We start from the raw sequence: 26,178 nt of genomic DNA on the forward strand, positions 1-26,178 counted from the left end.
GCACTGTTCATTAATAATGTACAGTTGGAGATTGAGATCACAAGAACAGGAGGAGTTGATATATATATGTATTTAAGCCAATTAATTGGCAATATTCAAGAAGATTTAAATCAACGAGGCAAGCACGAACGAATCATATATGATCGATCAATCACGCTCAACCCAGCTGAAAGAAATCCATTGATTAATTAATTAATTAGCAGCTGGCTTTTCTGAAGGAAATATTTAAGTGTCTTTGTTTCGATCGGTCAGAAGTTATTGCTCCCGCAGTTGACCTTAATTAATTTCAGACAGAAAAAGCGAAACTTTTCTGTCTATAATAATTAATTAATTAAGAGAAGTATATATATATATATAACACCGCGCTGCCCGCTGGGGAAGTGGCCATACTTTTCTCGAAACCTCCTGATTTTCCGATCACTTTCTCAAAACTTTCTTGCCGTTTCTCTCCAAACCCAGAATCCAAAACACAAAATTTATTGGAGTAGTCCCGCCGGTCATCATGTCCACCCAGAAAAGAAGTCTGCTCAAGGTCATCGTCCTCGGCGACAGTGGGTTTGTCCCTCTCTCTCTCTCACGGTTTATATATATATATATATACACACACATGTATAGTTTATTGAAGTTTGTTTCGTCTAACCTTTGACACTCACTCTCGTCTCCTGGTTTTGGGTTTTTCAGGGTCGGAAAGACATCTTTGATGAATAGGTATGGTGGTGGCTTATAAACATATATTACATCAGATATGTGTATATATATGTATCTACAGTTTGAATTTGTGGGTGTTGAATGCATATATGGCAAGTGCAGATACGTGTACAAGAGATTCACTCAACACTACAAAGCCACAATCGGAGCTGATTTCACCACCAAAGAACTTGACATCGACGGCAAATCGGTCACTTTGCAGGTGGGTATAATTCATTCGTTAATATTGTTGGATACATATGTAGTGCACTACATAATATACATATATATATATATATATATGTGCAGATATGGGACACAGCAGGGCAAGAAAGGTTTCACAGCCTAGGAGCTGCATTTTACCGAGGGGCAGACTGCTGTGTGCTGGTGTATGATGTCAATGTGCTCAAAACATTTGAAACCCTTCAAATTTGGCATCATGAGTTTCTCTTACAGGTCGGGTTTTTTTTTTTAATCTCAACAAATTATTAAGACTTGATATTGTTAATTATTATTATTATTTTAAAAATTTTACACCATGTGTTATGGCTGTAGACAAATCCGAGTGATCCTGATTCATTTCCCTTCGTGTTATTGGGAAACAAGTTGGATGTTGATGGTGGAAAGAGCAGAGTGGTAAGCTCTTTTTCCTATTGTTTTTGTTTTTATATAAGGAAAAAATTATATTTTTTCAATGAAAAACCAAAAAAAAAATGTCTATTATTTGAAGATAGAGTATAACTCGAGTCTCATAACAAAAGACTAAATCATAAGATTGAAGCAATTAATAAAAATATATCATCCTTGAGAAAAAAATATAAAAATGTCACGAGAAATCTTCATCAATATATCACCTTTTGAATCTATCCAACTTTCTTAAAAGTTATATTAATTTTGATCGTTTAATATGAAAATATAAAATCATATTAATATGAAAATACTTTTAAGAATTATATTAATTTTTTTTTGTTATCTTTTCATACTTTTAAGAACATTTATTTTGGTATTGGGTTCATTCTTTTTTAATATGAAAATATAAAATCATCTGTTTTTCTTTTGGTGTTCGGTCCTTTCTTTTTTAACGCAGTGAAGTGAAGTGTTAAATAAGTTATTATATTTTAAAAAGAGTTAAATAAGACGGTGCACTTTAAAAGCTAAGGTCAAATTAACTATTGTATTTTTAAAAAACACAAAATTGTAAGCTCATCAGGTTTTTAAAATAGTAAATTTTAAAATCTAAATTTACGATTTTGCAGGTTATTTTGATTAAGAATAGAGTTAACATTGTTAAAAGAATTAAAATATTATTTGAACAACGATTTAATATAGAGATTTAGATTTTTGTTCCCGAGCCAAAATCCTTACCTTAGTGGTGATTGCAGGTATTTGAGAAGACAGCAAGGGAGTGGTGTGGTTCAAGGGGGGACATGCCTTATTTCGAGACCTCAGCCAAAGAGGATTACAATGTTGATGATGCTTTCCTCTGCATTGCAAGAACTGCCATATCCAATCAACATGATGAACAGGAAATGTTAGTAAATTTATATTTCTCTATGCTTAATTTGAGCTTTTGTTTTTATTTTTGCGTCTTGTTTTCAGATACTTCCCAGAGATAATTCGAGAGTCGAATTCAGAAATAGAGCCAAGAGAAAGATGTGCATGCTAATCAACTTTGATCGCAATCGCGTCATGTCAAGTCGATCACCAAGGATTAATCCTACAATTGTTATTAGGATTCATTCTCCCTCAATCTCAATTAAACAAAGAGTATCAAGTATGGAAGACATCGCTTTATCTTGTGAAAATGAGTTTGTTTTGTACAAGTTGACTGTACCGAATAATGTATGCTCAATTGGCATACAACTTCTAACATGAAAGTTGAAAAATAAAAATAAAATAAATGCATATAAGTCCGAGAAATTTTGAATAAATTACGATTAGACTATATGTGATTGTCTTTAGAAGTTCTTTATGATTTTCATATTTTATGCATTCCCTCTCCGTCAAGTCGAAAGTCCGTAAATGTCCCAATTTTGACTATATTTATGCAAATGCCATAATCTTTATAACTCAATTACCATAAAAAAGAATAGACATTGATATCCGGTTTAAATTATCAGATCCAATATCATTATTCTATAAAACAATTTACTTGAGTTGTTCATTTATAAAAAAAATCACAAAGTTCTTTAAAGATTATACTCTATGAGATTTTGCTAAAGATGAGTATTTGATTGATTCGGTTATTGTATTGATCGAATTGTTCAAATTGAATAAACATAAACTTTTCCAAAATCGAAGCGAACTTAATGAATAGTTGTGCAAATCGAAAAAATTGAAAAAAATAAGTGTTATTCGAGTAAAAAAAAATATTATTCAATTAAAACAACTTTTACTCAATTAACATTTGTAAGCAGATTTTAGTATAAAAATATTACTTAATTAAAAAGATACGTTATTCAAATAAAAATAAGTATTTCTCAAGTAAGAATAAGTGATATTCGAGTAAGAATAAGTTTTAGTTGAATAAAAAAAATATTACTAGTTACTAGATTAAAAACAACTTTTATTTAATTAATTTTGTGAGCATTTTTCAATCAATTCAGTTATTTTTTTTTTTTCAACGGGAAGGCCTAATTGAATTGAAATATTTAAAAAAATCAAAATTAAAAATCAAATTGAATCTATTTACAAATTGAATTGAACGGAACCAAACAACCAATTTTAACCAATTAAGTTCAATTTTTTTGATTAACAAAAATTTTACTCTCCTCTTGATGTCGCTATAAATAGTCCAGATTAATAAAATCTCGGTGTAATTTTAGGGTTAAGCTAAAAAATAGATAAATCGCGGAAACCCCACACCGCATTGTACTATTTTTAGCGGGGAGCGGTTCGACACGGTTTGAGAAATTCCCAAACTGTGGTCGTGTAGTTTACAGATTTTTCGGTTCGATTAAAACTGAACTGGTCAAGTAGTATATTAATAAAAAGTTAAAAAATAAATTAAAAATATATAAAAAGCCTACCATGTGGACACTGTGCACAGTGGGCCTGGGGCCTACCCAAAGGCCCAACTCAGCTCTCCAAACCGGGCCGGATCCGGCCCGAGCAAGTACAGAAATAAAAGTATCTTCCTGTCATGCAATAGAGACCTCAAAAGATCGAGAGAGCCAAATTAATTAAACAAAATAAAAATAAAATAAAAAATAAAAAAATGTAAGCGAGTAGAATCGTTGCAGACACGTGTACGTCACTCCATGGGCCCTCGAAGATCCCCGCCGTCCGATTGGCCTTCCGCAGGACAAGACGACAAGCAGATACCATTTAACGGCTAGGATTGCATGGTCCCCTTCTATTAATTCCTCGCCCTTCGCTCTGCTCTCTCCGTTCGGTCGATCGGTGCCTCCGATGGCGTTCTCTGCGAATCTGCGTTGGCCGCCTCTCTGCAGCGTTCCTAAGAATTCGAGGTCTCTGACTGAGGTTTCTTTAGCTTCGATTTCGTTCCGATCATCGATTTCGCTTCATAGTCGCCGGAAGCCATTGTCAATCCGGTCAGCTTCAGTCGAAGGTGATAATTGATAACACGTTTTGTGCTAACTTTTTTATCTTTTTCATTTGTGTTCTGTGTTGAGTAGATAAATAGATTGCTTTTGTTTTCTTGGCAACCAAACGGAACTAGAACATTGATTTGTTAATTAACTGTTAAGAGGTCCCCGGGGAAGAAAAGGAAGTAAAAAGTAAAGAAAAATGAGGTAGTGCAAGGCGCAGAACATATAGAGGAAAACTGAGGGAGAGCTTGCAATACTGAATTTGTTTTAGTAGAATATATAATTCCCACCACCAATAGCTTGATTGTTATACCATAACCTTCCTCCCTTCCATTAGCATTTGAAGCAGGAATGTTTCCAAATCAGAAGTTACCTAAAGTTCGTCCAGCCATTAGTTATGTGTCATCTTCTCTTACTGCTATTTCTTGTGTGAAAATAGTTTGGATAAACAAAGGATGCCCAAATCATGGCATATGCTGAGTTCTTATGGGCAACATCACTAAAACCACACCAATTCTCAACAGTCCAATGTTGCGTATCAAATAACTTACAATATTTGCACCAATTTAATGAGCAAGCTTGGTGGATAAAACTTTTAAGAAATGCAAAATTGGGCAGACCAAAGATTTCACATTATATTCTAAGTGTGCTTGCTTTGTACACCAGCACATTAAAGCTACAAGCTTCTAATTTCTATTTTTGAGTGAATTATAGTAAAGATTACGTATGAAACTCACCTACCATTTTCTTCTTTAAATGGACATCAGGCTTCCCCATGCAGAAGGATATTGCATGAAAATTGGTGGTCTTATTTTTGGGGCTTGATACTAAACCCGTGTTCTTGAACTTAATGGCATGAACTGGGCATTTTTCACAAATATAGTTGCGATTCTAAAGAAATCATTTCTTCAGTATAGGCGTAGGTATTTTCCTCTCAGGACCAATACTCAATCATGATCTACTTCTTATTCTTTTATTACATATGAGGTCATACAAGGTTCTATTGCAGTCGATGAGGAAGGTGTTGCAAATGCAACTGAAAATGATGTTTGCATCCACATGGCATAATACAATATACAGTAGGTGATACATGAATGCCTCTTCTGGTGGCTCAGGTTTTTGTTGGAGAGATGATGATACAATTCTTCCAAGTTAATCTGAATTTTAGTTTTTCTTTATTTGAACCATTAAAGCTTTCAAGGAGTTTTCTTGACAAAATATTCTTCTCTTTACCCTTCCCCCATCTTGGATGCAGAAAAAATTAATTATTTGAAGCTTTGCAGTATTAAATTATTACTCCTATTTTAATTGGAATTTTGTGGAAATAGTTTCCTGCAGACGCTTGATTTCATCTTTTATCAGCAAGATCCCATAATCTTTAAGTGGTCTTAATCAACTCTTGGGTCCTGGTGTTCATAGTTCACTACCGATACAACAACAACAACAACAACAACATATCCAACCTTTATCCCACTATGTGGGGTCAGCTACCTGTGTCTATGTAAAAAACATGACCATTGATAAAGGCTGTTTTTAAAAAAGAGGATACAAACATGTAGGAACAAGTTATAGATAGAGATGATTGGTGAGGTCAGTGTAGTCAAAAGCGAGTTCTTGGCTCGCCTAGGCACTTGGGTGACATGAGGCACCTGGGAAGTGCCTTGCGTACTGCTTGGTGAGGCTCCTTCATTCAGGCATTGCCTATGCAAGTGCCTTTGCTGAGGTGCCAAGCGCTGCAAACGCTCACCTAGGCTGTAATGAATCAAAATCAAAAGAAAAATTGAAGGAAAGTGAAGAGTCATCTGCAGAAGGAATGTGAAAGGTCTCTTAGTGTAGTAGGAAGAGTAAAATGAAGAGGAAAATGAAAAACAAAGAAGAAAAGTAGATTCACCTGGCTCCTCCTTGTGTTGTATGCTGTTGATGTTGCTTTTTAGTCACTGTTGTACTGTTTCTCAATTAGTGTTTTAACTTTTCTGAATCTGCTAATTGTTGCTCGACAACCATTGTTTTGTTCTATGATATATATATATATATTTTGTTTTAGACTTTTAGTCAATACTCAGTTAACATTTGCAACAAAAGAGTTATATACAACTATAAGCATTGATGTTAAAATCTCGATTTTACGTGTACGATTTTATGATTTTACGCTTTGAAGACCCCCAAACGATTCAAATCCCATGTAAAATCCAAGTTGGGGTAAAATCCTATAAAATCTCAATTTTACGTGTACGATTTTACGATTTTACGCTTTAGAGACTCCCAAACGATTTTATGATTTAGAGACCTTCATTAATTTAAGTTGCAATTTAAAGGATGCTTCCAACGTCTGAATGTCACATAGCATCTGGCATTGGAACTTATGCAATGAATTGGCATATTTTGCCTCTAAATTGGAAGTTGATTTAACGTTGATTGCATAAATTCCAATGTCACATAGCATCTAACATTGATTACATAAGTTTCAATTTACTTGGTTTAAATTGTAATTTTTACTTGATTTAACATTGATTACATAAGTAAATCAAGACAAACAAGTAATTAATTAATAGACCACCCAACCCCGAATCGAGATTTTAATCAATGTCAAATCAAGTAAAAATTGCAACTTAAATCTGATGGAAGACATTGGAAGCATCCTCTAAAAAATTTTAAGCTATATTTTACCTCTAAATTGCCTATACTAACTTGCGAATTTTTGAGCTATATTTTGGAAGCATCATCTTTTGAGCTATAAGAAATAATCAGGTTATTAAATGATATTAATTCATTTTCAATAAAATTATGCTATTATAAACATATATTTATAAAAATTAAAGGGTATTTTTAATTATTTCTAAAATCTTACGATTTTACAATCAGATTTTATGGACCCTTTTTGGATTCCACTTAAAATTTCGATTTTAACTACCTTGACTGTAAGCCTGTAACAGTGTAACTTATAACTTCATATATAATATTGCTTGTATGCTAATTTTATATATTATATAACTTTATATAACTTATATTTTTTGTGCGAATATTTATACTATATTGTATGTTTATTTTTTTTTCTATAAATACTTTGTTTGCTTTCCTATAAGTAGTTAACATTGTTTATTTTTTATAGAAATATTGAACATTTTGTTATATAACATATATTTTATATATTAATGTTATATATTATATTGTCTGATTATCTTTTCCATATTAAACATATTTTTTATTATTATTATTTTTTAAATTTAGCACCTTGCGTCTGTTAGGCGAGTGCTTTTTTTTAGTGCCTAGCTCATAGTGCCTTAAGGGCGCCTTTCGCCCCTGACTACCTTTGGTGAGCTAAAATAAATCTAGTTGACCCCACCTAATGGTATTAAGATTTGATATCTTGTTCTTGTTGCATCTACCTCCATGTACCATAGAAATACAGCCCCTAATTCAATATTGAAAGTAGATAAAATCGTAAGTGAAAAAAATATCATAATCTAATACATCTTTATAATTTTAAATAGTTATAAATTCCCAATAGATACTCCTATAAGAAGAGTTGACGGAATGGAACAAGTATTTAGGAAAAGAGGTAGTGGAAGATTAAGGAAAAATTGGTGGAAGACTTTTAGGTGCAATATCAGTTATAGGGGCCATAGAGATGATAAGGCCATACGTAGAAATGATTGGCAAACTAAAATTCATGCAGTCAACCCTACATAGTGAGATTTAGACTTGATATGTTGTTGTAGTTATCAATTCCGTATTAATAAAGAGATGTCAAAGTAAAATGTATTTCTGCTTTTGATATGCTAAAAGAAATAGGTTTACCAAATATGTAACATCATGTAGACCCGACTTTGTTTTGTTCAACCCTTTATTTGTATTCTTGTATAGCATTTGGAAAAGGGAGAGTGATTTGAGTTTATCCATGTGCTACTTATGCATTTTAGTGAAATCAGATGTTAGCATTTCAAATTTTCCATTACCCTTTATGAAATAATTATCTGGATTGGCTGGATTAAGCGTTGTTCCTCATTTTTGTTCCTTTTGACAGGCACTTTTGTGAATCTTAGCTTCTTAGATTGAATGATTTACTGATTAAGATACTGGCTGAATCAAATTGATGCTGTTTTCGATTCCACTGCATTTAACAATATGTGGATCTGTTCAAGATTCAAAATATGTTCCTAAGTAATTTGTGGTGTCTTGAATCACAAAATATTTTCTCAGTACTCCTTGAACTATTTTTATTAAAACAATCTGGTTGGACCACGGCTAGCAAGAGCACTTTAAGTCCATTTTGTTTATCTATCAAAAAGTATGAATTGTTTGCTCTGTTCCCATGCATCAGCACCACCAACATCTGGGGGCCTTGCTCCTGCAATTGCCTTGACGGACAGTTCGTTGAAGCATTTGAATAAGATGAGATCTGAGAGGAATGAAGATTTATGCTTAAGAATTGGAGTCAGACAGGGTGGATGCTCTGGCATGTCCTACACAATGGAGTTTGAGAGCAGGGAAAACACGAGACCGGATGATTCCATTATTGAATATAATGGTTTTGTGATTGGTGAGCCTTATTCTTTTCAACTGGGCATGAACTGATATCGCATCATTTGGACTTTTATGTATTTATTGATGACAGTTCTCAATTGTTTATTTCATGATCTATATTAAAGTTGAGGGATTTTGCCACCTTTAGTTTATTTGTACTCCAGATCAGCCAGATGTTTTGACTTGAAAGTTTATGGCTAAAGAAACATCATATTAGCAATATTTTAGCTCTCCCAATAACTATTTAGTTGAGCGAGAAGCTTTTTTATTTGCCTTTTGCTTAAATGATAATGGCCAGTATAGTTTTCAAGTATTTTTGTGATAGATTTGCAAGGTATGCTATCAGATAATTGAACTTGTATTAAAAGAAGGTGTGCAATTTAATAAGCATGGTTATTCTTTAAAGATCTTTAGATATTTGAAAATGGTCAGTTAAACATTAGCAGTAACTTCAGCCTTGGAAGATTTTGAAGTGAGGCTTTTACATTATTACGATCAAGTGGGATTAACTTATTATTATTTAGGATTACGACCAAAGATCTTAACATTATTATGTGGAGAAATATATCCCGACCACAAGTAATTATAATTCTGGTGGAGGCTGTTAATTGAGGCATTTCATTAGTCTCTTGACTGGTCTTTCTATGGAGAGATTGTTGGCCAGTAGATGCATAATACGTGTATGAATGGACACTGCCACAAGGAGTGTGTGAAACTTGGAATCATGGGACCGGAAGGGAAATATATGAAATCATCGGTGAGAAGTAGACCAGTAAATGGTCTCTAATTTTTATTTTTTGGAAGATGAAAATGAAACAGATACTGAATGGACGATGAGAATTATGTGAGATTTTCAGAAGATGGATGGTGCCATATGGATTACGATGTCAAGAAAGTAGATGGCATAGCAAGCTTCAAGTGGTTGGGTGAAGCCTTCATCCTTTGATTAAATCCCAGTTACTTCAACTCTACTCGTCTGTCTTGTTGCATGGCAGGCAAGATTATTTCTTCTTATTCCACTAAGAACTTAAAGAGGTTCCTCCATGGTTGCTAAGCTTCTGGAGTTTGCAGCAATAGGTTGGGTTTGACTTAACTCCCTGGAGCTAATATGACGTCGTGATAGGAAATGACATCTCTTCTTGAACCAGCTTATGTTCACCGAATGTGTTTATGTACCATAGTTTGGACATGAGGTTTGTGAAAGGAAGTACTGGCGTTCTGGTTTATGTTGGCATCTTTGGAAGTTGTTTTATTACTCACAGAACACTTTCACTTAGCCCTAATACTGGAAAGTTTGTGTGTCTGCTTTTCAATTTTTTTGATAACCTATGGCTTGTAAATATTAAACATGATCTTACAACATTATCCTCCCCAACCCCCTATATGTATTTCTCTTGAAAATTCTTTTTTTTTTTTTTTTAATGTACTCATTCATGGTATTATGCACTTGTTCATTTCTGCAGTTTGTGATCCAAAGAGCCTTCTTTTCCTTTACGGAATGCAATTGGACTACAGCGATGCACTCATTGGTGGAGGCTTCTCTTTCAAGAACCCGAACGCTACACAGACCTGTGGCTGTGGTAAATCATTTGCTGCTGAGATGTGAAGTAACGTACATAGATAAATACCAAAAAACCCTAGTTTCATTGGATAAGTGGGTATGATTATGAGCTTTCTGGTTCAGAATTATTCAGCCATCTGGATGTATAATATTAAGCAATTATTCTAAAATTGTTGAATGTATCTACTCATGTTGACATGCTGTCCCTGATGGCTTACTTAAACATGCCCATTTTGGAAGATTATAGTTTAATTAAACATTAAGACTCTTTGTTTTTAATTTCTGCCTTTTCATTTTTTTAAAATAAAAACTATAGAAGTTTGAAAATATTATTTTCTTTATACCATAGTAACTTTGAAATTACTTAGTATGTTTTTCTTTAAAATTGAATTATTTTGAAACAATTTTTTTGAACCATTTCACCTTCGTTTAGTCCATATTGACAACAGTTGAGTAGAAACCTAATAGGTCCTCTATTTAGAGGGATTAAGGCTTTTGGCCTTTTGTATATCAAACCAAATAGGCCTAAAGCCTGAATCAGGCTTGCACTTGGTGCTGTTTTGGCTGCCTCACCTGCTTGACATGTCGTGCCTTGCTTTAGTTGAATCGTGTTGGCTGCCTGGCTTTCTTCTGTAATGTGGTCTACCTAGCTTGCATGGCATGGGTTGCCTGATGTAACCTGCTTTGCCTCCATGCAATGAGTAGCCTAAATGGCTTGAGTGCCAGCCGAGTGTACATAGAACAACAGCGTGCATGCATCGGTGCGATTCTGTGGCTGTTTATTGATGGTGGTAATGAGCTACATTTATAGTTCTGCCCCAATATAAAGCACGTCTTTATTAGATATGGCAGGTCAAATGGTTAGCAAGTCATATTTCTCATATTACCTTCCCATTGTACCTGCACTTTCATTCTCAGTGAATTGATCTTCATTGTATATTATGAGTACACTGTACCTTTACTAGACCAATTATGTAACTGAGTTACTGAGACACCCATCAAATACTTAGTGGCATATAGCCTTTGAGGAATGTTTTCGACATTGACAGTTATATTGATTTGAGCCACATGAAACTGCATAGCTTTTGGATTAAATTTGTCATATTGTTTGCTGTATGTGTTTCAGCTTTTGATGAGGTTTTGGACCATGTAATCATATTATTGATGATGAGATATGTGGGACGGCCTGCCCTTTTAGATTGCATGCATCTTAGATTGAGTTAAGAGTTTTGGACAGTAATTGGTATCGATGGTGGAATATGACTTTGCCCTTTTGGATGGAATTGCATGTCCTCTATTCAAGTTCATATGATTTTCTTTAGAAAAAGGGCAGGCAAAGACCCTTTGGGCTTTGGTAGTCCCATAGGCGTATGCATTTTGCCATTTGAGGGAGCTTTTGGACTATGAAATTGTGTTGATGTTCATGTATATGAACTGCCCTACCTACGTAAATAAGAACACTGGCAGTCCTATAGGACCTTGTCCTTGTATTCAGAATGGTGCAAATGGATCTGCCTGCTCTTTTGGATTCAGGTTGCCTGCCATTTGTTCAAGTTCTTCAATTTTTTTTTTTTACAAACATGGAGATCCAAATTATTTAAAAGAATAGCGTTACGGTTAATATTCTAGTGATTTAAAATATTCATATTCAGAAAAAAAAATTCTTATTAAGAGATATTAAGACATATTATCAGTTATTTATCTTTAAGTTTGTGATTAATGTAACGGGTGATCGTATTAAATATTTTACTTAAATTTAAAGTCTAAAATTATTTGTTAAAGGGATATTAAACGAAGCTATCACATTCTGTGATGGTTCACAATTTTTTTAAATATTTTTATATTTAAACAATTTTTTAATTTTGTAGAATAAAATTTTCTAAATATTTTTCACAACTAAAAAAGCTTTTTAAATTTTTGTTAAAATTTTTAAATAAAAAGAAAAATCCACGTCCGAATGGGCCCTTAAATTATTTGTGTATTTTGGTAGGGTCCTAATAGTTAGTCGAACTGCCTGGAACTGGCCAACTGGGGAAATCCTAACCGTTGGATAAGTATTGGGCAGAACAATGATCCGATAAGCAAGGCAGGCTTGCACGTCGATTTACCATACTCTACCTTTACCGGCCGTAGAGAGATCAAATTGAGAGAACAATTCGTTCGACTTCGAGGACGCCAAACCCTAAACCAAAGGACCTGCTTGGACGACGACGACGATAATCAGAGCTCCGATCATGGCTCTCTCTTCTCGCCTCCTTGCCAAATCCAAACAGGTCCACTCCATTTTCGCATCTACTTAGATGAATGCTCGCTGTGTATCTATGTATGTACTGGTTTGGTCATTACTTGATTTGATTAGGGTTTTCGAGTCGGGATGGTTCGGGGGATCCAAATTGCACGCTTAGATGTGTGTGTTAATGTATAGGCGGTTGATGGGGGGTGGGGTGGGGGGTTGTTGAATCAAGGGATGGTGGTGACTGGCAATGAGTTTGCTTGGGTTTGAGAGTAGTGTTTGTAAATGTGCTGTTGTGCAATGATCTTTTCATGGATTGGAAATGACAAGTTGAATCAATGCGGGTCGGGATTTTGCTGAATCAAAGAAATTAGTGACTGAGAGTGAGTGGTTTAGGGCTGAGGTAATGTTTGTAACTGGGCTGTTGTGGAAACGATTTGGGTATATATTGGAAACCAGGAACAAGTTGAATCATGGTGGGAATTTGAAAATGTTAAGAGATTGTCTGTACCTTTTAACACTATTACATATTCTCGTTTTAATTCTTGTTTGGTATGAGAATTCTAATACTTATCAAGGGAAATAAAATGATATTTTCTTGTGAGTACACCCGTTCTTCCATTTTTATGACAAACATTCATTCATTTTCTTCCAATTTTCTGATCCGAACGGGAGAATGAAATAAAAAATTTAGCTTTGGTTCTTTCCTTTTCCCTTCATAAATCCTAGTCCAAAGAGTAGCATAAACTTTCTTGTCAAATTTATGTTGTAAGGTCTTGTCCTTACTTCACTTTTCTTTCCCTTTAAATAAAGAAAAGCAACAGCATCCTTTATCACCCAGAATGCCCTTTCCATAAATTCACTGCAAAAAGGATTTCTTGTACACTGAATTCACCTATTCTGTAATCATTTGGCAACAGTGATATATGTTGTCCCAAAGTGTGTTCTTGTTTCTATATAAGAAAATGTTTTGAATATTTCTTTAATCATCTATTTATTTAGAGAATTAGAGAAGGGAACCAGAATTCTTGGATTTGTGCAAGAATGGAAGCTCCTTCTTTCATTTTCATAAGATTCATTTTTTGTCTTTTTTGAGGGGTAAGTGAAACTTGAAAGGATAATGATCAGAATGAAGAAGATGATCAACAATTACACTAATATAGAGTGTTGTATAAGAATGGAAGCTCTTTTTTTCATTTTCATAAGATTCATTTTTTGTCTTTTTTGAGGGGTAAGTGAAACTTGAAGGGATAATGATCAGAATGAAGAAGATGATCAACAATTACACTAATATAGAGTGTTACACAACTACTAAAATTCTTTCAGCTTGTTTATTGACACTATTGCAAAACAAATATTTCATGGGCTCGCTTGACACTGGTGTACCTTTGCATCATAAATGCAGAAAAGATAATGTGGTGCAACTTGATATAGGGGATAAAATGCATGCATTACATGTTAGCACGGTGGATGGGTTATGATTGCAATCTTAAGTTTGTTATTTTTTATTTCTTTATATAGGTTAGCCGACTCCATCTAGTAAGTTTAAAGCTTGACATCTTGTTGTTATCTCCTTCTATCATGATAGGTAAAACTACAAGAAGTGTACCTGTGGAAAAATTGTTATGTTATTGTGCATTCAATGATAAGCATAACTCTTTTTTTGCATGTAATGCACAAGTACGTTCTAAACTCAAGCAACTGACTACAAATATCAATTTTGAATATGCAGTCTAATGATAGGATTAAGCTTTTAGTTATAATGCAGTAGGATGCAAATTCAAAGTTCTTAAATTTACAATAACAATGTTCAAAGCCTTTATCTTATTATGTGGGCATTACTTAGATCAATTTTAGCTTTTCTTTGATTTCTATTTATGACCTTATCTTCTATAAGGTCCATATAATAATTAATATAAAACCTAAGTGTCTCCCATCAAGTTTTTCTTGGTCTTTGTCTATCTCTTTTACCAAATATTGTTTTATTCCATCCGCCCTCTTCATAGGAGTCTCTAATGGTCTTCTTCTCATATGACCAAATCATTTTAACTGTGTCTCACACATCTTATTTTCAATAGGAGTCACTCTAACCTTATTATGAATAACTTCATTTCTAATTTGAACTTTTCTTGTATGGCTAGACATTCATCTTAGCATTCTTATTTTAGTTACGTTTATATTTTGCACTTGTCAGTGCTTTATTGGCTAACATTGTATGCCATGCAACAAAGTTGGTCTTATAGCCATCTTATAAAAAATTTATTTTAGCTTTAATGGAATGTTACTATCACATAAAGCTAAATGACTTTTCCATTTTAACCATCATGTCTTAATTCTATGTTTAACATCCTCATTAATCTTCCCTTTCATTTTAGATGATTGATTCAAGATATCTGAGTTGATCTTTTTTTTTTTTTTTAGTATGATTTAATCTTCCAGTTTTACCATTACATCATCCACATTTATATTTTTACTAAACTTACATTTATATTATAAATATTTGGTTTTCACTCTACTTACCATACGACACATTGCCTTTGTCTGAACATGTGTCAGTGAGTTTATTAGCAGATCCTCGATGTAATCCCATGTTAATTGGAAAAGCTTTGGTATCTCCTCTACATGTTCTGACACAAGTTTCTGCTCCTTGATACATGTCTCTAATAGTTTGTATATAAGCAATTTTGACTCATTTCATGTTTAAAATTCTCTATAAGAATTCTTTAGCGACTTTGTCATAAGCTTTATCCAGATCTATGAACAACATATATAAATCCTTTTGTTTATCTCTATACCTTTCCATTAGGCGTCTAAATAAATGAAACTATTTTGGTTTTCTTACATCTTGATTTCTCTTCTTAATCTTTGCTCAATCACTCACTCCCAAAGTTCTATAGGGTGGCTCATTAACTTGATTCCTCTATAATTTTCACAACTTTGAATATGTCCTTTAGTCTTGTAAGTAGGCACTAAAATGCTCTTCCTCCACTTGTTCAGGATCATTTTTGATTTAAACATTACATTGAATAATTTTGTTGACCAAGAAATGCCCTCTTCTTCCATGCTTTTCCATACATCTATTGGTATATTATGAGGTTGGAAAAATAAAGAAAATGGAGGAATGGGGATTCTAATGTTTCTATTGTACTAAAAGATATGTTAATGCAGTGTTCTAAAACGCACTAGGCGCTAGTCGGGCGCCAGGCTGGGGCCTAGCGCCTAGGGGGCCTAGGAATATTTTTTTTTTTACTTTTTGATGTAATTTGATATTATTTTCAAGTAAATTAAAGTTGGAAAGACATATGGCATGCATATGTTCTGCTTGAAATTGCTCAAATTCCATAGCTCATCAAAACTTCATAGTTTTTTTTCCCAGTTTTTTGTTTTTTTTTTCAGAGATAAATTAAATACCTATATTAAATTGCTGTAAATGTTGAAGGCTAATGCTTGTAGGATAGCTATAGGTGCTACTATATTCCTTGTAGTTTGTTCTTTAATTCCAAACATGGTGAATGCAACTGGTGAATGGCATATTCATCCATCCATCTATCATCTTATATGCAATATGAATACAATTTGAACCCTAATTAAAAATTAAAATTAAATGTAGATTTTTACCAAGTAAAAGGTATAAATATGAATAACAAACCTATATATATATATATCTAATATATAAATAGAAAAGAAAAATAAAATAAAAACACAAACACCCAATAACTATAGAGAGAGAGAGGGGTTACAAGAGGTACCGACGGCGGAGATGGAGCTTGACGGCGGTGATGACGACGTTGAGTTAGTGAGGACACATCGGCGAGGATGGAGTTTGACGATAGCGATGCCGTAGAGGCGGTAAGGAGGTCGCGATGGAGTTGGAGGCAGTAATGAGGTACCGGCGGCGTTCAGGCAGCGACGACCTTGGGCTAGAGAAGGGGGAGACAGCTGAGAGATAAGAGGGGGAGACGACTGAAAGATGAGGGGTTTTAGAAATGAAGAAACCCTAAAATGGCTAAAATTTATAGCCAAAAATTAGGCGTCCCAGGCAGCTAGGCGCCTAGGGGGGCTGACTAGGCCAAATTCGCAGCGGCCAACGGCTGCTTAGGCCGATTTTTAGAACATCGTGTTAATGGCTTAACAGATTATACAGGTGTTATTATATGGTTAAGTCTTACCATTTCATACAAGTTTAGTGTGACTGGAGTTTATTTAGTTGGATTATCAGTTCAACTAATTCAGCCAAAACTATTGAACTTCAAATTTCTTTCTGTCTTGCTTTGTATCCTTTCTATTCCAAAGCATCCCTATGATCAACTTTGCTAATTAAGTAAAATTTTTGCCCAAAGAAGTCAAGAATAGTATAGAATAATTTTTTTAGTAAACAAAAATTAAGGATACAAGTCTTTAATTTGTGTATCAAAGTCTTTACTTTCTTTGGATTGGCAATGAGAGATGTGAGGAATATGTTACCATGATTCAAGACAGAACCTCATTTTGCATTACCTTCGTTTTGATCATTTTTGGGGTTTGATCTGTTAAAGCTTATCTACCATCCATTTACCATAAGCTTTATTCAATTTACCTTTCTTCGTTATCCTGGTGGGAGAGTGTTTCAAGGGTTGCCATTGTTTCATGCAGTTGCGTGGTTCCCAGATCCTTCTGCCCCTGGAGCATGCTTTTCCTGTTCGGAGCTTTGCCAAAGAAGCTGCTCCTGCAGCCCTTAAAGGAGATGGTTTGTGAACATGGACTCTTTCTTTTCTTTTCTTTTTTTTTCCTTTTAAATATTCTTATCAAGCATCTTACAATAATCTCTCTCTCTCTCTCTCTCTCTCTCTCTGATGTAATCTATGTGAGGGTTTCATTACATGCCATGGAAATGCAAACCTTTCTTTTTCAGTTTGTAAATTTGTAACGAAAACCAAAAATGTAACATTTTAATGTTAGAAAAGCAAGGGTGATATCTAAAATTTGGGTGTTGAACATTTGAACTTGAACTCAGTTGATAAGCAGTAGTTAATTAGCCTTTGCAATGCATAGGAAAATTCTAATATTTGTTAACTTTTATTAAAAAGTATTACAGTTTTTGGAAGAGTAATTTAGAATAAGTTCGTAAAGATTGTATTTTACTACATAAATAAGTTATACTAAACTAAGTGTATTATTGGGGATAAAATTATAAATATATAAGTAATACTAAACCAAGTATATTCTTTGGGATAAAATCATCCAAAAGAAATCGACTAACATAAAGTTGCTCAAAAGTGTGATAATACCCGTTACAACAATGTTACAGGTTTTGTGGTTTGATAAAATGCTAGTAGAGCTATTTTTGTAGAATTTTATTGGCTCCAAAAAGTGAATATAAAATTATCACTTTATTTGGATATGTGTATAATTAATGTTAACCAGTTCCTGGATTGTGAACTCTTAAATATCATAGAGGAATGAGTCTTAAAATAAAATTGGGCTAACAAATTAAATGGATACATGGGTTCTATTGCCTCATAATATATCAAATCAGAAATAATTAATCTACTGCAACTCCCAAATTGAGAAGTGGGGAGTTTATTTATTTATTTTTTAAATTTCTTTGACTTAGTGTATTGAGTATTTGATTATAAGTCTTTTACTGTTGACTGAAAATTTGACCACTTGCAAATGAGATGAATTAAATGATATTTTGTGCATTATTAAACACACTCAATGTAGGATGACATTAAAAATGAGGTTATTTGCAATCAAGTTGGAGTGGCTCCTATTGAAAGTAAGATGCCTAAGGTATGATTAGGATGGTTTGGTTTTGTGAAATGAAGATCAATATATACCTCTTTGAGGAGAGCAGGTGGAAAAGACATAGGAAGACCAAAAATGTTTGATGGTAAATTTTTAAGTATGATATGAGTTATAAAGGCCTTAGAAAGATATGGTCAAAGATAAAGATGATTGGCCGGTTAGAAATTATGTATCCAACCGTATCTAGTGGGATAAAAGCTTATGTTACTAAACAGGCCTTAGATTAGATCACATGGAAGGATGCTATTATTCAAAGCAAACCATTCATTGTGATTATGCAGGTGTTTTGAGCCATATCAAATGAATAAATGATAAATTTAGTTTTCTTTTGTTGTTATATATATTAAATTCTAGGATGTTGACAGACTATATTCTCCAGTCTATTCTTTTAACAAAATTTGTGTACCTGGTTTTGTATTTCTTTGTCTCCCATGTTCATAAAAATTGATGAAGAATCTTTTTCAATGATTAGATAATGTTGATATGTGTTATAATTTGTTTGATTCTCTTATTAACAATATATGGATGTGCTTTTATATTTAATGGTTGTGGAAATGATTGATGACCTCTAATAAATGATTGCGTTTTGAGTTGTAAAGAGATGTTGAAGAACATTTTCTTGGAGGTCAAAAAGAAATTTGAGACAGCCATGGGGGTACTTCGGAAGGAAAAGATCACCATAGACCCAGATAATCCTGCTGCAGTGGAGCAGTATGCAAAGGTCATGAAAACTGTTAGAGAAAAGTAAGGTTTTATTATATTTTTTCCTCTTTTTTTTTTTTTTTTTGCTTGGTACTCTTCTTTCATTTATTTTTTTGGGTGCATATATGGTTTTTTGCCTTGGTATCTTCCTGTGATTTCAAAAGAATGATCTCCTATACTGTTTCTTCATGAATGTTTTTTTCATCCTTATATCATTCAAAATGTCTATCAATGAACTTACTTAGCCCGTTTTCCTCTTCACTTATGCATGTAAGTATTTTTCTTTTTTCTCTTTTTATTTTGTTTTATTATTATTATTATTATTATTTTTTTTTTGGGGGGGGGGGGTGCAGTGATAAAAATACAAGTTAACAGGAGACATTTTCTATTAGATCACCAGCCCCAAGGTGTACAGTATAACTTATATAATTCCCACCCGTCGTAGGATTTTCTCTTGCACATGGACTCGAGAGTCAAACAGATGATTAAACAATGTGCAAAGAAGAGATTTCACAATAATGAACATGAGCCATGAGGTAGAATGTAGAATCATGCATGTTACAAGAGTTGAACCAAAGATGACTTCTGATGAGGTGCTTTTGTTGTTATAACTTTTGTATGCCCGGTGCCCACCAACCATGTATTTCTGGCCTATGAAGTATATGCTCACAATGTTGAATTGCACCAATATACCTTGGAAGCCTAGAAATTATTACAATGATTTTTTTTAATTTCCTTGTTATTTAATCTACTAGTTCATGGGAGATATTTTATGTTATGCTTTTGTATCCATTTCAGGGCAGATCTGTTCTCAGAATCCCAGCGTATTAAGTACACCATCCAAACACGGACTCAAGGCGTTCCAGATGCTCGAACATATTTGTTGACATTGAAGGAGATACGAATCAGGTATATGCGTTATGTTCTTTTAACAGTTATAGTTTTGTTTCCTAGATGCTGGCGTGCCATTAATCTTGGTATCTGTAAGTGACCTAAATCTGCATCTTTGGCCAGACTTCATTCCTTTAGTTTGATATTTTGTGTGGTTGTAAGAAATCAGATACATTTGCATCCACTTGATTTTTTTTGTTAATTTTTGCCACTGACAGTTACATCTTGTTGTTCATGCTCATACTTTCTGTTAACATTACATCTTCTTTGGTCTAAAAAGAAAAAGTTGAGGGTCTGTTCAGTTGTAGAAAAGATTTTCTAATTTTTCAACTCCAATTTTCTATTGTGAATGATTGAATCTCCCATTAGAAAACAAAAAACTCAATTTTCTAATTTTTCAACTTTATACTATGAATTTTAAAACATCAAAAAAACGTTTTTTGGAAATGAATGTTATTGCCTTTTGAAACATAAAATGTCAGGACATGTTTAGCTGTAAGATTGGAGTTGAAAAATTAGTAAAATCTTTTTACAACTGAAGAGGCCCTGAACGTTTCCCTTTTGTATTGATACATCTATCCATTTGTTGCAGGAGGGGTCTTACTGATGAGGTTGGTGCAGAGGCTATGATGATGGATGCATTGGAAAAAGTTGAAAAAGAAATTAAGAAGCCACTCATGCGGGATGACAAGAAGGGAATGGCTCTTCTTTTGGCAGAGTTCGATAGGATCAATAAGAAGTAAGCATTATTTCATTTACTGAATTTTTTTCGAATTGGCATTTCGTTTTTCTAACCAAGCTTGATAAGTCTAACTGGCAACTCAAGGAGAGGTTGTGTGGATGGTGATAGTTCTTTTCCCTGTTTTTTCGTGTTACCTTCCTCATGTTTTGGCTTAGATAACCTTGGCCTCTGGAATAGTTGTGGGTGCCATGTCCACTTGGCAGTCTGAACAGGTAGAATAATTAAACTCTGTTTTCCAGAAAACAGGAATAAAGGAAGGATAGGAACCAAGAACAATGAAGAAATTAAGGGGAAAAATGTATTAATTGGTAAACTTTTATCAGCATTTAAGATGGTTTAGATTTGAGAGAAAAAAGATCAGTTGACATACTTGTGGAGAGTGGATGAAATGGAAGCAATTTGTAGCAAAATAGGTAAAAAGAAGACTTTCTGGGAACTTTTAGTCATGACACAGGATATAATAACCTTACAGAAAATACAATCATAGATAAAAATGATTGGCAAGCCAAAATCTACATGGCGACTTAGGTTTGGAGTTGTTGGTAAACTTCTGTCACTAGCCGAACCAATTTTATTCTTATCATCAGGATTCCATGTTAATATCCATGCCTGTTAACAGAAATTTTTTATGCTTTTTGGAGGTTAGATGGTCTTACCAGATTCTCTCTTCCGAGAAAGAATAATATGTTTTTTGTCTTTTTTAATTTTGTCAGACTTGGAATTCAAAAGGAAGATCTGCCAAAGTATGAAGAACAGTTGGAACTCAAAATTGCAAAAGCACAGTTGGAGGAGCTCAAGAAGGAAGCTCTCGAGGCAATGGAAACTCAAAAGAAAAGGTAAGAGGCTTCTGCTGAACATCCTACTTTTCTAAATGTCACCTTTATTTGTTTTGGATTTCTGGTTAGCATTTCAGATTCTAGAAGGCTGAACTGTGAATAGGTCCTCTGATGGCTGAGATTTTTACATGTTTCAGAGGAGGGCCTGTTTGGAACCCTTTTTATGGTCCAGGCTCTCTGTCCCTCTCCTTTAAAATTGACTTTAAGCTCGATTTTCTTTATTATTTTATCTTAATAAAAAAGGTAATACAAATAAAATGTTGTTAGGTATTCCTAAGGAGCATCAAAGCCATTCATATTTTTGGAAATGTCTCATGGAGTTTTGACAAGTTTCATTATGTTTCTATGAAAAACTGGAATTTCATTTCTCCACTATGGTTTCACGTCTGTCACCTAAAAATGGAAATCGATGAAAAAGAAATGATATTTTTTGCTTCTTGGGCAACATGTAGAGATCTCTTTATCTCCCTTAATTATGTGTCATGTGAAAAGTTGGATTTAGAATTTTGCTTTTGTCAGTTAATTATGAAAGTAACTTTATTCTCAAATTTCATCTTTCTGATCATAAATGTGTTGTTTCTTTTGGGAGGCTTGGGAAGGGATTGTTGAAATAGAGGCACTGAATAACATATTTATGGGATGAACAACTCTAGTTAATGTAAACAATGTGTGGAGAAAATGAAAGTAAAAAACATCAATTAGATTTTATGATTATTGAATATTGAGTGCCAAGATTTCTCCCTCATCAGTTGTTTGTTCCTTTCTCTTTATCAATCTTCTCCCAGCATCCATTTTCACTTCTCTTTATTCTCTGATCAATCCTCTATTTTTACTCATCTTCTCAGATTGATTCTGAACTGTGTTTCTCATTCTCTTTGGTTTCACTTGCCTTGGCTTGTTTCATTTGCACTCATAGTGCAATATGTTGCAGAACTTTGGGAAGTTCGTTAGTTCATTATTCTATTTGATGGCACATGAGGTCATGACCAATGCTTAGTGGACGGATTCTGTAGAGTCTAGGCATGAAAATTTCTTGGATTTCCCATGTGGGGTTCTTGCTTTGTTTTGTTGGAAGGTCGTTTTTCTGACCAGTCATTCTAAAACTTGGGTTTAATCTAACTGCTTGTTGGTGTTCGTTGCAATTATCACTCTCGTCACCTACATCTTTGAATCCTTCACTTTAGTCTAAAATTGAAATAATGCTCTGATGCAGGGAGGAATTTAAGGATGAGGAGATGGTTGATGTAAAGTCCCTGGACATCCGGAACTTCCTGTGAGTTTGTTTGCTTGAAGGCGTGTTGCTTCTCCATAACAGCTGTGAAGAAGATGCCCTAATCCAGCAATTGTCTGAAATGAATATTTAACCTTTTTGAGGCATGTTAAAAAAAAAAAAAAAGAGAACTTTCAAGCAAGGTAACAGTTGCAACCGGATGAACTGTTTGGTCATTTTTTTTTTTATCATTCCAGTCCTGATGCTGAGAAAGGCTTTCTTTTGTTTCCATGGGCCATGGCCATGGCCAACTTGTGTTTTTGAAGTCTCTTAATCTATATATCGTTGCATAATATGATTGTGAACGTGGCTTTTCTGAATGCCAAGACTCATTACACTGTCCGTTCACAATGATCAAACCCAGTTTGGATTTTTGAAGTTATGGTGTTTACATGGCATGGTGCTATTGCATATGGAACTTTTGCTTGTCTTTGCCTGTAATTGTAATTTCATGTTTGGAGATGTTATTTAGACACCAAGTTTGATATTTATGATATTTTCCATTAATGTCTTTGTACATGTGCATAAATATTACATGGGGGCAGAAAAAAGAGAGGGATGGGGTTTCTCTCGCTTTTGGCATAGCGGACCTCTAGTGGGAGGCTATATTCACTCGGTGGTAGAGCATACATTAAAGAAGAGTGACAGTCAAGTGTCAAAACTTGAATGTTTAAATAATATTAAAATATCAGAAGAGGCCTGAATTTGAGAACGAGGGAACAACATCCTTCCTCCAGCTTCTTGGCCAAAAAAGAGAATTTGCACCAGCCGGGAATCGAACCCGGGTCTGTACCGTGGCAGGGTACTATTCTACCACTAGACCACTGGTGCTAGATATTGGAGGGTCTGGTGAGTAAATTTTTGACTATGTATGGAAAACAATTCGGTTCAATTTTCCAATTTTCAGATACATTCCCTCAATTTTGTCTTTATAGTTTGTATAATGTTTTTTCTTTTTCTTTTTTTTTTTTGAGAAATAATCAGCCAAATAAAGCGATATTTCATGCCCAATTTTTGACTAAAGTGTGAAGATTACTGAGTTTATATGATCGATTATTATCCAATTATGCACTAAGCTAACTGTAGGAAAATAGGAAAATGATGGAAGGCAACAGCAAGACTACTTCCCAACAAACTTCAATCTGAATAAGTAGAGTCGGTTACAGTTACAGTTACATGAACTCAAGCTGGAAAATTTGTCAATTCCATAACCCAAAAGGCAATGTGACATAACCCATAGCATTAGTTCATATATAGACATATATATGGATGGTTACAAGTTATAATTAATAACCAGGAGTGTATATCAAACATGGCGGGCTGCAAATGAGGAGGAGGAGGAGTGGTGGTGGTCTTCGTCTTTGTCTTTGTCTTCTTCTTCTTCTTCTAATAATAATAGTAATAATAATAATAATAATAATAATAATGAAATGATCATTGATGGATCACAATCCTAATCCTGAAACAAAACCGAGCAAAACGAGCAGCAAAGAGGCAAGGCTGCCCAAGACACTTGAGGCGAACCTGGGCTGGCCAGCGTTCTCGGCTATGATTCGAATGGGGAAAAGGCAGCTATCCGTGGAGAGATTGCTCATGGAGAGAGTCCCCAGGCCATTGAAGATGCACGCCTCCCCGTTCTGATCATACATGTGGTAGTACATGTTGAAGGCATACGATGCGTTTCCCACCAAATCCATGTTGCTGCACGACGACCCGTACGTCAAGGCCGTGCAGTCCGCCGCAGCGCACGCGTAATCTATGTTCGGCTGCACCAGGCTCATGTTTGGATTCCCCTCCAGGTTCAGCAAGCAGTACATAGGCGCCCCGTACTGCACCCCCTTCGCCGCCACCGGCCACACCCCCTCTCGTCCCTCGCCCGACAAATCCACCGGAAACTTGGGCTGCCCGTCGTACCGGAAGATCCCCCAGTGCCGCTCGAAGTTGCCCGGCGCGATGCTCTTCATGTTCTCGTCCAGCAGGCTGAACAGATAGGCGCTGATGCGGCGCCCCGGTCGAAGTGGGGTTCCCTTTTCGCTTCCCAGCTTCTTAATCAGCCCCGCGTAGAACCTCTGGGCCAGCTTGGTGTTGGCGTTTATGTTGCCGTCGGTGGGCCAGCCGATCTCCCCGACGATGATGTCCAGGTCCGGGGCGCCTGCCTTACTGAGCGCATTGACGAGGGTGTCGAAGTTGGCGTCGAACATGTTGGTGTAGGTGATGTTGTGGTCGCGGACGGGGTCGGATTTGCCGTCGAAGAAGGCGTATTCCATGGGGAAGTCGGGGTCTTGGTAGACGGCGAGGAAAGGGTAGATGTTGACGACGAAGGGGGAATTGTTTTCTTTCATCCACCTCACCATCTCAACCATGACGTCCCTTATGTCGGCACGGAAATCACCTTCCGACGGCATCTCGTCGGCGGACTGGTAGACGTCGGCGTTGTGGGCGACGGTGGCTTTGACCGTTTCGCCATGGCCTATTTCGTCCAGAGCAGACTGGATGTTTTGCAGGGCCCGTAACGTAACGTTCAGAAACAAACCACTATAGCTCTTCAGAAATGGCTCGTTCCCCACTGCCACATACCTGCACCAAAATGCCCATGAATTGATCAATCAGCCCCAAACACAATACCCAGAATTGCTAATTAGTTCATTAACATTATTATTCTATCAAATTTAATTAATTACACCAACCTTATATTGATCTCTCCATCCTTGATATACTGGGTGATATTCTCCCTGACCCATTCCCTGGCCTTCTCATAGTTGTCGCTGATCTCCTGGAGCTCCACATTGGGAATGCCAATCATGAGCTCAATCCCGGTGCCGGCGAAGCCTTTGATGGTGGCTGCATTGGAGTCGAAGATCTTGACATGTTCCACTCCATTGTCCTTGAGCATTTGAACCACAATGTGAACGGGCATATTCTGAGAGCAAAAGTCACCCCAATTCACGCCTACGAACCCGTTGGCAACGCCGGCCATAGCCATGGCCATGCCCAAGACCGCCACCCAACACGTCACCATGGCTCGAGCCATGGCCAACCCCGGCCTCCAACAACCAGAATAGGGGGCTGTTCAATTAGGTCCTTTCCCTAATTGCATGAACAAATAAATAAAATATAGACAACATGGTTGCTTAACCAAAACTTTCCAATTTTAGGTAATGTCAAATGAAAATGATTGGTCCAAAATGTTGAACAGTTTAACATCTCCTAACATAAAGAAGTAGTAGCCGTTTACTAATTAAGGAGCATTATTGTTGCCAAAATTAGAAGTTTTGACTAAAACTTACGTTTGATATGATTTGTGGGTTTTTCTAAATTAAGTTTTGTTGGCCCATTTGCATAACAAGTTATCTTGGGGACATACTTACTTGCACGTAAACTTTTGTTTGATTGA

General features: G+C 35.3%; 4 protein-coding genes and 1 non-coding gene across 5 annotated transcripts; 3 read left to right on the forward strand and 2 right to left on the reverse strand.

Moving 5' to 3' along the window:
• Positions 1–395: 395 nt before the first annotated feature.
• Positions 396–2,555, forward strand: LOC127800200 (ras-related protein Rab7-like). The gene is made up of 7 exons (XM_052334678.1): positions 396–555; positions 682–708; positions 811–910; positions 997–1,143; positions 1,243–1,323; positions 2,070–2,218; positions 2,287–2,555. Exons 1-7 carry the CDS (start codon positions 503–505, stop codon positions 2,351–2,353), a joined length of 624 nt encoding a protein of 207 aa, XP_052190638.1. The 5' UTR covers positions 396–502; the 3' UTR covers positions 2,354–2,555.
• A 1,500-nt stretch (positions 2,556–4,055) lies between these two features.
• On the forward strand, positions 4,056–10,602 carry LOC127799428 (iron-sulfur assembly protein IscA, chloroplastic). The gene is made up of 3 exons (XM_052333454.1): positions 4,056–4,258; positions 8,560–8,778; positions 10,226–10,602. The coding sequence occupies exons 1-3, from the start codon at positions 4,099–4,101 to the stop codon at positions 10,366–10,368; spliced, it is 522 nt and encodes a 173-aa protein (XP_052189414.1). The 5' UTR covers positions 4,056–4,098; the 3' UTR covers positions 10,369–10,602.
• A 1,814-nt stretch (positions 10,603–12,416) lies between these two features.
• On the forward strand, positions 12,417–23,162 carry LOC127799427 (probable ATP synthase 24 kDa subunit, mitochondrial). Its single transcript, XM_052333453.1, has 7 exons — positions 12,417–12,596; positions 17,189–17,282; positions 18,943–19,087; positions 19,844–19,954; positions 20,529–20,675; positions 21,392–21,514; positions 22,728–23,162. Exons 1-7 carry the CDS (start codon positions 12,558–12,560, stop codon positions 22,789–22,791), a joined length of 723 nt encoding a protein of 240 aa, XP_052189413.1. The 5' UTR covers positions 12,417–12,557; the 3' UTR covers positions 22,792–23,162.
• A 382-nt stretch (positions 23,163–23,544) lies between these two features.
• TRNAG-GCC (transfer RNA glycine (anticodon GCC)) lies at positions 23,545–23,615 on the reverse strand. The gene has a single exon. It is a non-coding gene; the product is annotated as a tRNA-Gly (tRNA).
• Positions 23,616–24,004: 389 nt separating this feature from the next.
• LOC127800388 (glucan endo-1,3-beta-glucosidase 8-like) lies at positions 24,005–25,912 on the reverse strand. Its single transcript, XM_052334973.1, has 2 exons — positions 25,472–25,912; positions 24,005–25,361 (listed from the first exon to the last, which is right to left on the reverse strand). The coding sequence occupies exons 1-2, from the start codon at positions 25,813–25,815 to the stop codon at positions 24,230–24,232; spliced, it is 1,476 nt and encodes a 491-aa protein (XP_052190933.1). The 5' UTR covers positions 25,816–25,912; the 3' UTR covers positions 24,005–24,229.
• Between the last annotated feature and the right edge of the window lie 266 nt (positions 25,913–26,178).

The sequence above is a fragment of the Diospyros lotus genome, chromosome 4 (genome assembly GCF_014633365.1).
Source record: "Diospyros lotus cultivar Yz01 chromosome 4, ASM1463336v1, whole genome shotgun sequence".
In the NCBI taxonomy this organism is placed as follows: Eukaryota; Viridiplantae; Streptophyta; class Magnoliopsida; order Ericales; family Ebenaceae; genus Diospyros; species Diospyros lotus.

Excerpts from the sequence above, each read along its gene's own strand:
- LOC127799428 (XM_052333454.1), top strand. The coding sequence starts at position 4,099 with ATGGCGTTCTCTGCGAATCTGCGTTGGCCGCCTCTCTGCAGCGTTCCT. Across the intron at positions 4,259-8,559 it reads CCGGTCAGCTTCAGTCGAAG|CACCACCAACATCTGGGGGC; the intron begins GTGATAATTGAT and ends CCCATGCATCAG. Across the intron at positions 8,779-10,225 it reads ATATAATGGTTTTGTGATTG|TTTGTGATCCAAAGAGCCTT; the intron begins GTGAGCCTTATT and ends TCATTTCTGCAG.
- LOC127800388 (XM_052334973.1), bottom strand. The coding sequence starts at position 25,815 with ATGGCTCGAGCCATGGTGACGTGTTGGGTGGCGGTCTTGGGCATGGCC. Across the intron at positions 25,362-25,471 it reads GATGGAGAGATCAATATAAG|GTATGTGGCAGTGGGGAACG; the intron begins GTTGGTGTAATT and ends ATTTTGGTGCAG.
- LOC127800200 (XM_052334678.1), top strand. The coding sequence starts at position 503 with ATGTCCACCCAGAAAAGAAGTCTGCTCAAGGTCATCGTCCTCGGCGAC. Across the intron at positions 911-996 it reads GCAAATCGGTCACTTTGCAG|ATATGGGACACAGCAGGGCA; the intron begins GTGGGTATAATT and ends ATATATGTGCAG. Across the intron at positions 2,219-2,286 it reads CAACATGATGAACAGGAAAT|ATACTTCCCAGAGATAATTC; the intron begins GTTAGTAAATTT and ends TCTTGTTTTCAG.
- LOC127799427 (XM_052333453.1), top strand. The coding sequence starts at position 12,558 with ATGGCTCTCTCTTCTCGCCTCCTTGCCAAATCCAAACAG. Across the intron at positions 17,283-18,942 it reads TGCAGCCCTTAAAGGAGATG|AGATGTTGAAGAACATTTTC; the intron begins GTTTGTGAACAT and ends TGAGTTGTAAAG. Across the intron at positions 19,955-20,528 it reads TTGAAGGAGATACGAATCAG|GAGGGGTCTTACTGATGAGG; the intron begins GTATATGCGTTA and ends CATTTGTTGCAG.